The sequence below is a fragment of the Fukomys damarensis genome, unplaced genomic scaffold (genome assembly GCF_012274545.1).
Source record: "Fukomys damarensis isolate Sample0158 unplaced genomic scaffold, DMR_v1.0_HiC HiC_scaffold_9, whole genome shotgun sequence".
NCBI lineage: Eukaryota > Metazoa > Chordata > Mammalia > Rodentia > Bathyergidae > Fukomys > Fukomys damarensis.
This window is the reverse complement of record NW_022900921.1, coordinates 39267032-39279275: the sequence shown is the minus strand read 5'-3', so window position 1 is coordinate 39279275 and position 12244 is coordinate 39267032. Positions and strand designations below refer to the sequence as shown.

General features: G+C 37.7%; 1 protein-coding gene across 2 annotated transcripts in view; it reads right to left on the bottom strand.

Moving 5' to 3' along the window:
* Zc3h8 (zinc finger CCCH-type containing 8) overlaps positions 1-223 on the bottom strand; it is a 26796-nt gene extending 26573 nt beyond the window's left edge. For both annotated transcript variants that reach the window (XR_002025836.2, XM_010638186.2), the window contains exon 1: positions 19-223. Coding sequence is in view for 1 of the 2 variants with exons in the window: in XM_010638186.2 (XP_010636488.1) it covers positions 19-95 (77 nt within the window). In the remaining variant the exon portion in view is untranslated. The remainder of the gene's footprint in view (positions 1-18) is intronic.
* Between the last annotated feature and the right edge of the window lie 12021 nt (positions 224-12244).

The window sequence follows — 12244 nt, the reverse complement described above, 5'->3', positions numbered from 1 at the left end:
TAGATGAGGGGTGGTCACCTTTTGTCAGGGTCCGAGGCCGGTCTTTTACCGAGGGCCGGGTTGGGAGGTTTTGAGAAAAGATTTTCAAAATCCATTCCTCAAGCGAGCGGTCCTCCACTCACCAGTGCCGAGCTTCAGGGTGAAACCGCACGCGTGCACAGGTATCCGCGTACTACGCAGGGCCGCACTCGCTGCACGCGCACGCGCTGCCCCGCCTCCCGAGACTCCGCCCCCGCCTGCTCCGCCCCCCGCCTACCGCAGGCGCAGTCCTTCTTGCGTAGCTCTCTACGTAGTTTTATCTATCATGGCAGCGATCTAGCCTAATTTTGTTTTGTTTTTGGTACTGGGAATCGAACTTGGATCCTTGTGCTTGCAAGGCAGGCGGCAGAACCACTGAGCCAAATCCCCAGCATAGCCTAATTTTTAAAAATCTAGTAGAACTTGTAAATCTAATCCTTAGGATTCGCCTCCTTCTGGTGAAAACTCTTAAATCGCGATCAGAGTATTTCTAAGGGATGTTAGCAACATCTCACATTGATTTGAGCATGCCGCCAGCAATATTTTAGAAGTGTTTCAAAATTTAGCTGATTCAATCCTAGCAACTGCTCTGTAAGGTACTGTTACCATTCGCATTTTTCAAATGAATAAACCGAAGTGTAGACAGGTAATGTGACTTGTAGGGTCTCTACAATTAGGAAATAAGTTAATAATTGAGGCAGGAAAGTTTGTTTAATTAAAAGTATCAAGTGCGAAGAGGATGGGGACAGCACATGCGGCTGAGAAAACTTTCAAGGGGTGGATTTGAGTTCAGTCGTGATATAATTTCCACAGGAATGGATGAAGTTGGGAGGTAAATGGTCATCAGTTTTAAGAAGGCAGCAAAGGAAAGCATGTTTGGAAAACAGAATGTTCAATTTTGCTTAGTATGAAGCCGAATAAGGGAATATGTAACAGAAACTGCAGGTTGGTCCAATGGTAGAGAACCTGACTTGCTCCTGTAACTTAAAGGATTGATTCCTAGCACTCATCAGTGTGCACTCCACTGCAGAGTCAAGACAATTGTTTGCAGCCAGACATCTCCTCCAGGGAAATTCTACTTTCTGTGTTTATAGTGTAGGCAATCACTTTCTTTTGTAATTGAATTGTTACTAAAAATTAAAAGAAAAATTCAGGTAATAAAAACCAATAGTATCTCCTCTTCAGAGGGAAGAACTATATTATACAACTTGAATCATTGTTTTTCTCATTAAAAAAAAAGCCCAGCACACAGCAAAGTGATAGATACAAAAGGAAATGAGATTCTCTCCGTATTATTATAAGCGACCCCTAAGGAAAACGTTTACTTCCTATCCCCACAACTTTGGATTCTGCTGACTAGAGCAAGCTTTTTCAACTTCAGCAATATTCTTGGGTTCGGATAAGGTGAGTCGTGCATCAGGGGATGTTAGGATGTTTAGCAACATCCCTCGCCTTTACCACTAGGTGTCAGTAGCACCTGCTCCCCAGGCTTCACACGTCGCTGAAAATCGTGGTGGTGGTGGTGGTGGAGAGCGGTTGAATTCCAAAAGTAGGAATGCTTCCATCAATGGGCCTGGCAAACTCACTGTGAAGCTTTAAGTTGAAACTGTCATTTGGCCACTTAGGGCTCAGTTCAGTGAATCAACAGGTAAATAAAGGATTTACTATCCTGGCAGGGGTAAGTTATCCTGACTACATAATGAAGTGAAGGAAGAATAGGTCTAGAAAGCAGGTAATTTCTTGGGTAGGACAGAGCTATATTCTTTGATTAAACATTCCCACCGCAGGCATTACTAGTAGTTGTCCAAATGGTTTACCCACCACACAAGGAGACAGAACCAATTGAGAGCAAAGAAAACATGGCAAAAGGTATAAGGTAGTTATACAATACCAGTTATAATCACATGACCAGAAGCAAAATGACTGTGAGAGGAATATTTCATGTTTAATGTGATATAAATCTTGCATACTCAAATACATGTGTGGAAGTGGAATCGTGTTGTGTAACAATGCTTTGGTTGGGGATAGACTGCCTAACTGATAGTAGTTCCATAAGATTATTGAAGAAGCTGGGGCTGGGGATTTAGCTAGTGCTTCTGCCACCTGCCTCACAAGCACAAAGTTCTGAGTTCTATCCTTGATACCAAAAAAAAAAAAAAAAAAGATTATTGAAGAAGCTGAAAAATTCTCTATTGCCTAACGACCTTGTCGCCATTGTAACATCATAGCACAATTATGTTATTACTGTTCATGGTGATACTGGTGTAAAGAAAGCTTCTGTGCTTCCAGGTGCATAAAAATATAGCATATACAGTTATGCAATTCTGGAAACAGTACAATATGCAATTCTGGAAAATGATAATATGACTGACCAGTAGATTTGTATATTTTACTATACTATACTTTTTATACTCTTACTTATGTAAAAAAAAAAGTGCTCTTTAAATCAGTATGCTATGTTATACCAGCAGCAGCCTCATACATCTCATCTCTGTAAATTTATAGTGACCTTCACCCAAAGATGAAGCTGCCTAATAATATACTTCTCAGAATGTAGTCTTGTCATTAGTGATACACAATTGCATTTCCCTATCTATCCATCCATTCAAATTTTCCCTTTTCTCATTCCTCTGCCATCTACCACAGGATTTTATAGTAGCTAACTTTATATCTTATTATTTAAGGTTTATGCTATGAAAGGAGACATGAGCCTAACCTAACAGACAAACTAAAAGAGAAATAAATATCACTCAAAGGTAGAAAATAGACTTTTAAAAAATTATTTTTAAGATGAAAATAAAGTGTTTGTAGATGGGGAGGGGAGGAGGGGGTGAAGGGAGGGCAGAGGTAAGGGGAAAAAATGAGAATCAAGACCTGTCATGTAGAGGTACAAGATCCCAACAATGAATGTAACTGTACTGTATTCCTAAAATGTACCAATAAACTCAATTAAAGCTGAAAAAAAATTCTTTTTAGGGGAAAGTTTAGTTTTTTTGTTCGTTTCTTTTCCTTTTTTTTTTTTTTTTTTTGGCTCCAGGGATTGAACTCAGGAACTTGAATTTGTGAGGCAGGTGGTGGTACCATTGAGCTAATTCCTCAGCCCAGGTAAGTTTTTTTTTTAATCAGGATAGTTTGATCATGTGAGGCAGAACTATGATTTTGTTATCTTTATTTGGAAGTTCAGTATAGATTAAAGAGGAACACATGGGTGCCTAGTTGAAAAGTAAATAGTTGGTGATTTTGAAATATGTTTTCTTGGCTAGGCCAAACTGTGTTTTCCAGTATTCTTGTCCTCTATTGTATGTTTAGGGAGGGCCATAAAAAAGATTTTGCACAAAATTCGGAAGGTAGAAGCAAAATAGTAGCTGTATTGTTTTTTTACATACATTTGATTGGTGAGAGGCAATAAATGCTATTGCAATCATGCATGTTGTCGTCTGATGGTTTACCTTGTTGATATGGCAAAAAGCAGACCTGCATTGATAATCCACCCCAGGTCCTCCCTCAGTCTTCATATTCTGGTATGTACTTAGCTCCACGGTAAAGAACGTAAGATTTTCCTATACAATATCTAACCATAAAAAAATCAGACAATGTGAGAAACTAGGTTCCAATTTGTCTTGAGGGATTCTATTTTGAGCTCAATCTACCCAACTTGATATCCATTCCTAAAATTGTGCTTTGCAGAATGTAGCTGCAGCATCAGAAAAGAGCTGTACAGAGACTGTTAAATAGCTCCCAAAACTGTGCAAAGCCAAATCTGTATAAATCAATCAATCTATCTATGTTCTTCTGACCTAGTGGTTCTGTTTCAACCTTGAATAATAAGATGGCTTTAATAGAAGACTAAATTGGGTTGAAAATTAGTGAACTGAAAGATGTTAGAAAAAATTATCCAGAATAAATCATAGCAAGACAACTGCTCTAAAACAGCGAAGTTATAAGAGATAAATAGAAATAAAAATTATGGAAATAGAATAATTTAACAGAATAATTGCAAAACAAGAAGAGAATGAGGAAGAAGAAATGCTTGAAAAGAATTAAGACCCTCCCAGAACAGGTGGAACACAACAGTTCAGAGGTCTAGGCATTATTAATTCCTGTGTACTTGCTGGAAGCACTTGCCACTGCAGCATTTACCCTGAGACAGCTCCCAGATTGCAGTCCTAACCTTTACCCACAGTTTGCAAAGGGGAAGACTGTAGGAAAAACCAAAAAGAAAGTCTTTAGAAAGATAATAAAATCAATAAATCTCTACCAACACCGTAAAGGAAGAGCATACAAATCATCACTCATAATTGAAAAAGGGTATTTCTCTATAGACTCCACAGATAATAAAAAGGACAGTAAGTCAGTACTATGCAAAATTCTTTATGTATGAATTCAACAAATTATTTTAAATGGTCAAGTTCCACACAAACCACAAACTATTAAAACTTATCTAAGTGAGAGAAGAGACAGGTAGGGAGGGCAAGGAGAAGACAAAAAAGAATTGAGATATAGTATATAAATGTACCAACTCCCCACCATGAATGCAATCATTATATTGCATAATGCAATATAATATTTGCACTGTATTGCATATATTGTATTGCAAAAATATGCTAATTAAAATTAAAAATAAATTTGAAATCTCAACACTGAAAAACACAATTAAAAACACATAATCCTAACAGAATAATAACTACTGAAGAAACTAAATTCATAGCTTAAAATCTTCCAAAATAAGAAATCTAGGACTAGGGTGTAGCTCTATGGATAAAGCACACATTAGCATGCTTGAGGCCTGGTTCAATCCCCAGCCCAAAACAAACACACATAAAAGCAACTCTACTCAAAATAAGAAATTTCAAGGCCCATTTGGTTTTTCTAGAGAATTCTACAAACATTTAAGGAGGAAATAGTAACTCTATGTTATCTCCTACAGAAAATAAAAAAGGAACACTTCTCAAATTATTTTATAAGGTCAGCATTAACCTGATACCAAAAACAATCAAAGAGAAAAATTAACAAAAAACAACAAAAACAATCAATGAAAAATCCCCAACCTGCAGACCAATATCCTTTCTGAATACAGATTTTTAAATTTTCAACAAAACAATGGAAATCAGATCAACATTATGAAGAAAAGTGGTATTTATCCCAGGTATATAAAGTTGTTTCGGTATTTGAAAATCAATCAATATAATCAAACATGTCAAGAATTAAAAGAATTGGTTGCTTCAATTGGCACAAGAAATTATGTGACAATATTTGACACCAAATCAGGATAACAACTTTTAGCAAACCAGGAATATACAAGAATTTCCTCAATCCTATAATGGACATCTTAAAACCTATAGCTAATATCACACTTGACATTATTGATTGAATTTTTTCATTAAGGATTTGGATGACACAGGTGAATGTCTTTTATGCATTTGTCAGATTTCATCAAGTGTTTTCATTGTATGTAAAACTTACCTTAAAATTATATTGCAAAAATATTAAATTCAAATTAATAATATTCATGATGAAGTGTTTAGGAGTTGCTACAGGGAAACCTATCATCAGTGGTAATATTTGGAGATAAAGCCTTGGGAGGTGATTCTCATCATGAAGGCTGAGGCCTCAGCAATGGGATTAGTTCCCTTATAAAAAGACACCCTAGAAATCTCCCTTGCTTGGTTTTGCCATGTGAGGTCACAAGACTACCATTCATATCTTGTGTCTTGACCTTGCACCGCCCTCCCCCACCCCCAGCCTCTTGTGGTTTATGTGAGAAATATGTCTTATAAGCCTCTTGCTCTGTAATAATTTGTTAAGGTAGACCAAAAGGACTGAATAGGAGTGAAGTCTTGTGAAGTTTGCAGCTTACTTTGAAATGTGTCAAGAAAAAAATAAAGTTATTGCTAAAAGGAAGAACAGAAAGCTAGTAGCATGATAAAGCAAATATAGTAAAATGTTAGCAGGATAACATGAAACAGAAAATTGCGATATACCTCTGGGGATTCAGGGTGATGGTGGAGTTTGTGTGACTAGATGCTATTTTGAACCAATGTCTATGGGTTGATATTTTAATTCATTTGTTTGTTTTTAATATGTAATGAGTGTTTAGAACAAACTGCAACATTTTCAATGTCACCTATTTTTCTGCTTACAAAATCTAAAAAATAAAAGCATAAATAAATTCCTATGTGAACTACAATAAAAACACAAACAAAACTACCACAGGAATAATCTTTCAGTTATCACACCTAAGGCAATTTTCACACATGAAAACATGTTCCATACATAAGTCTTGCTTGCAACGACAGTATGTGTGCTTAGCTTTCATAGTCTGTTTGGCAAGCCATACTTGTCACCTCTCATCTTCCTCTTTTGTCAGGAGGTTCCTATTATAATATACCATGTTCACTTAGCAGGAAAATGAAATATCAATGAAATATCAAATATGTAATGTGTTTAGAATAAACATCAACATTTTCTACATCAATTGCTTACTAAATCTAAAAAATAAGAGCAGGAAGAAATTCCTATTGAACTACAATGAAAATGCACACAATTGTTTATCACAATAATCTTTCCTTTATTATCACACATCTGGTTGTTTTCACACGAGAACAGCAGTTCTATACACAAGTATTGCTTACATCTACAGCAGATGTGTTTTATTTTCCTATCTCCTTTGGTAAGACATACTTGACATCTTGTTGGTCTTTCAGTTTTATTAGGAGGTTTTTGTGATGTTTCAACTGTCTGTTCACTGGTCTGCTCCATAATTCTTTTGTGGGGTTCTTTTGGCAGATACATATTGTTTTAATTGATCATTTATCAATTCCAGTCCCAATCCTCTAAGAAAGTTTCTCCATGATATTTTGTACTTGACTATGAAACTATTTATGCCTAATGTGTTTAGGATCGAGTGAAACACAACCATTGGCCATTGCTTTGTGTTGTGACATCATAGTTGCTGCACAACATGTCAACAACATGTACTTCACCTTTCATTTTATTTCTGGCTTCATGTATTTTGAGGATTCACTATCAATCTTTCTTCTTTATTTTGAAGCAGGGTCTTCTTATGTATTCCAGACTAGCCTGGAACTCACTATATAGCATCAGCTGACCTTGAACTCAGGATAATCCTGCCTCAGCTTCCCAAGTTCTGGGATTACTGGTATGCACCACCATGCCCAGCTGCACTATTAATCTTTTTTTAAAAAATTAATTTTATTTGTACATTTTAGGTATACAATATAATGACATTCATCATTGGAAATTTGCACCTTTACATAACCTATCTTGGTTCTTATTTATCCCCCATTCTCCTCCCTCCCTACTTTACAAAGATTTTGTTTCCATTTTTTCATTTTCTTAATTAATTACACTCCCTTCTTTCCTTTCCCCAACCCCTCCCACTTCCCCTTCCCTTTGCCCCTTTTCTTACTATTTCACACTATTATATCCTTTAGTTCTTATTTACACTTTCAGTTTCTCACACCAGAGAAACTATTCAGTATTTACGTGTGTCCTATTTATTCCACACGATATCACCTCTATGTACATCCATTTAGCTATGTCTCTAATTTCCCATTTTATATGGATGAGTAGTACTCCCTTTTATTTAAAAAAAACAAACACATTTTCTTTATCCAGTCTCCTATTGCTGGGCAATTGGGCTGCTTCCCAATTTTACCTATTACAAATTGTGCTGCTATGAACATGGGTGCACATATATTGCTGTGGTATGATTCTTTTAGGTCTTTAGGGAAGATACCCAACAGAGGAAGAGCTGGGTCAAATGGGACCTCTAATTCCAGTTCTTTGAGGTCTCTCCATACTGATCTCCAGTGGTTGCACCAGTCTACATTTCCACTAGCATCTTTCCACACAGCCCCACCAGCATTTGTTATTGGTTGGTTTCTTGATAGCAGCAATTCTTTCTGGGGTGTGGTAGAACCTCAGTGTTGTTTTCATCAGCATCTCTCGAATGACCAATGATGTTGAACATTTTTTCATGTTTATTTGCTGATTTTATTTCTTTGTCTGAGACATGTCTGTTCATTTCAGATGCCCATTTTTGGATTGGGTCTTTATATTTGGGGGCCCTGATTTTTTTAAAGTTCTTTATATATTCTAGATAGTAGACCTTTGTGAGGAACAGCTGGTGAAAATTTTTTCCCACATTGTGGGTTGTTTCTACTCTGTTGGCAGTACATTATTTTATTTTTATTTTTGGTACTGGGAATTGAACTCAGGTCCTTGAGTTTGTGAGGCAGGCGGTAGCATCACTGAGCTACATCTCCAGCCTTGGTGGTGCACTATTAATCTTATCATCATGGTGTAATATAGACAGTATCAATACTACTTTTTTTTTTTAACCATACAGGAAGCCAATATTGTGTCTTTCTGAAATCCAAAGATTGTACTATACATTTCTCTATTGTGACCTTGCAGTATTTTTTCAAGAATCTCAGCTTTGTTCTTGAAAATAGTTCTTATGCAGGTGAACTGGTGTTCTTTTAGCAAATGTAACATTGGTGGGTAACTAGGGAACCAACAAATGTGACATTTGTGATAATTTGTGAAATATATGTAAGTCTATTCACAGCTTCATAGGATTTTAGTACGGCACCAATACAGACCTAGTGGCTGAGTTCCAGGAAAATTACTAAATTTAGGGTGTAAAATGTCTTCACATCTACCGGGTATGTATTTTTATACTTGACATATATTGCTGAAGGCTTCAACAACCATGAAATGATGCAAGTTGTCAACTGTCATGTATTCAAGATGGTGTGTAAATTGCTTGACAATGTGATGGTGTACAGGCTCTGTGCAGAGAAGGATGCAGAGGATGCCAGGGACTCACAGGACGAAATTGTAAGGTCACCTGCTGAGGCCCAGCCTGAGGTTCAGAGTTCCCCTGTGAATGAGCCCCTTAGTCCCCCACCAGAGACAGATTCTTAGGGGGAACTCAAAAGGGATAATTCAAACCTGTTTCAGAACATGTCCAAAGACCCAGTGCAAGAGGATGTGCCTGAAGTAGCCCCAGGATAAGAGCCAGAGTCAGCAGCCTCCACCTCCCAGACAAGAGCACAGTCCAGACCTGCTGGTAATCAGCTCAGAGAGCAAAGACTTCATTGCACAATATGACTAGATCATTAGAAAACTGGATTCGGGCTCCGAGAGACTGATGGACTAGAACTTTCCCATGCTGAAGCCCTTGTTTGTCCCCAGACAGTAAGGCAAGGAAGAGGACCAAGGAGAGAAGGAAGATGACCAGGAGGAGCAGAAGGACATGGAAGAGGAAGAGGATGACTTCGACTCTCTTGTAGCAGAAGATCCTACTGTGGAGGGTGTACCTTCTCCATTTGGGGTGAGAGAGGAGACTGTCTTTGCCAGTCACCATTCTGTGAGGACTCTGAGCATTCCATTCACAGGCCCTTTCATCAGTGTTGTCCTGTCCAAGCTGGAGAACATTCTGGAGAACTTGCTGCATGATAACTTGCTGTTTATTGGGATCATCACATAGCTGGCCAGCTACCCCCAGCCCTTCCTGTGCTCCTTTCTGCTCAACACCAACCTGGTCTTCCCACCATGTGCTCCCTCTACCAGGTCCTTGCATCTGCGAAAAACAAAATTGAGTATTCCGCCTCTGTGGAGAGACTTCCTTGGCCTCCTCATCCAAGCCCAAAAAATACCTGCTCTTCTGGATGGACATGTCTGATGTGACCCCTGACATGCTAACCAAAGGTCCCATTCAGGAGGCTTCCAAGACCGGAAATAGCAGGAATCCTTTAGATGGTCCCCCAAGAGTGCCTCAGCCCTTCCTGAACAACAGAGCCAAGGTGGTCGGAGGACCTGCAAAACCTGTCCCTGCCAGTGAGGAACACAATACTGTGCTACAAGATCCTAGGGGACTTTGAGGACTTCTGTTGCTAACATTTAAAAAAATTGTTTTTATAGACTCTTGCTTTATAAGGTTGTAGTAGTGTGACTGAATGTTAAATGCAAAGCTGCTTGCCAAATTCTAAAAAAGAAAAATAAATAAATTGCTTGGCAGTTTGAAACAAAGGAAAAGATGAGCAAATAGAAGCCAAACTGTCAGATGTTTTCTTTCTTGTTGGGTCTTTTTGTTATCAAAATGTAGGCAGTTTTAAAGGAACACAAATCTCTTGTCATTGCTGTTTTAAAAATCTCAACACCACATTTGTCACTTCTCCATAAATCCTTTAGATTCTGACGGCTAAAATGATGAAGTCCTGCTATGAAGGCCTTTAGTTCAGATAGTTCAGAGGGCTTTTAGTTCACATGATAAATGTGTTTTTATTACTATTGGTGCATATAGAATGTTTTACTTATATTTCATTATTAGTGTATTTCCAAACATCTTGTAGTAGTGTCTGTTACAAACAATTCCCAACATTGAATCACAGCATTGGCATTTTGTCCAATAGTTTCATTCTGGCAAGAACATAATAACATTTTCCAACCTAATTCTAATGTTGGCTTAGTCAGGTGTTACATGACCATTTTGTATCATTTTGATGATCAAATATTTATTTACATTACTGCTTTCTTTCTCATCTGAAAGGGGTCTTCCTTCTGTACTTTTCTGTCATATCTCACTATCTTCTTTGGCTCAATGATCCAAATCATCACTGGTAGCCGAATCATCTCATGACTCACTTTCAACCTCCTCCCAAAGTTGTAAAAGCAGATTTTTATATGACATTGTACTGAACTGGGCTAATTTATTGTGTAGTTTGAGGATCTCCCAGGATGCTTCCCTCACAGCCTGCAGCCAGTAGAAATCCTAAAGCAAGGTCTAGCTAGCTGGGTTGGCTCTCAGCAATATTAGTTCATTTTTTTTTGTGGTACTGGGAATTGAACTCAGGGCCTTGCACATGCTGGGCAAGCACTCAGCCAATAAGCTACTTCCCCACCACATTTGTTTGGCTGTAAGAGAGCATGTTAGATTGAGTAATTCATGAGGAACAGACACTCATTTCCTCATAGTTCTGGAGCCTGGGAAGTTTGAGTCCAAGAAGCTGATATTTAGTCTAATAACGGCCTTTTCATTGTGTCTGTCCTCTCATGGCAGCAGGCAGAAGGGCAAGACAGAGACAGACTGTGTCCTTACATGGTAGGGGAATTAAAGAGCGATAATCCACTCCTGTAAGCCCTTCTCATAGGTGATAAAGTCTTGTGACCTTAACATGTTCTATAAAGCCCCCTCTCAAAACTACTGCATTGGGGGTTAAATTTCCAACACATAAATTTTTGGGGGCGTATCCATAATAGTTGATGTCTTGGATCTGGGGCAGAAAGCAGCTTGGGAGGGTTAAGGTGGTGAAAAGAAAAATAAAATGGCTCCAATGATGCCCTTACTTTCTACACCATTGCCTTGGACAGATAATAACCTGGGCTTCATACAGATGTCCTCTGGACTAAAGTCAAGGTGGTACAGAATTCTGAACTTATGAAATACTGAGAAACTAAGGAAAAAGGGCTGATCAGGCAAAAGTCAAAAGAAAGCTTTTGTAGCTACAAGAACATAAAAAGGAAAAAACTTTAGGACAAACAGCATTATCAAGGAGAAAGTTTCTGAATAATTCACTAGAAGACAAAACAAACTTTAGACATGTATGCAAACTTTAGACATCTAATGTTCTCATATGAAGCAAAATGTGAAACAACTATACAAGAAATGGATAACTCCAACATCATTTGAAGGATTTCAATTTATTTTATTTGATTGCTTCATCAAGTAGACAAGTAAAAATCAACAATAATTAGAAAATAAGAAATTTATAACTAAGTCATGACCTGCATTAAAGAATGAGAGAATTGGGTGGAGGGGTGGAAGGGGAATGGGAAATAAACAAGAACCAAAATATATCATCTAAAGGTACAAATTCCCAATGATGTGATCATAATGTATAATGTACCAATAAACTTAATGGAATAAAAAGAAATGAGAAAATTTATATTTTCTTAAGCACATATGAAACATTTACAAAAAGTAATCTTATACATGTCTCAATGAATTTTAAAGAACAGGTATTATAGAGTATAATTTATGACCTCATGATGGTTAAGCTGGAAGTTATAACCATTAACTCATGGATTAAATAATAAATTACAAAGAAATCTATAAGCTGGGTGTGGTGGTTCATGCCTGTAATCCCAGTCTCCTGTTGAGAGGTGGAGGGAGGAGTATTGCCATTAGTTAAAGGTC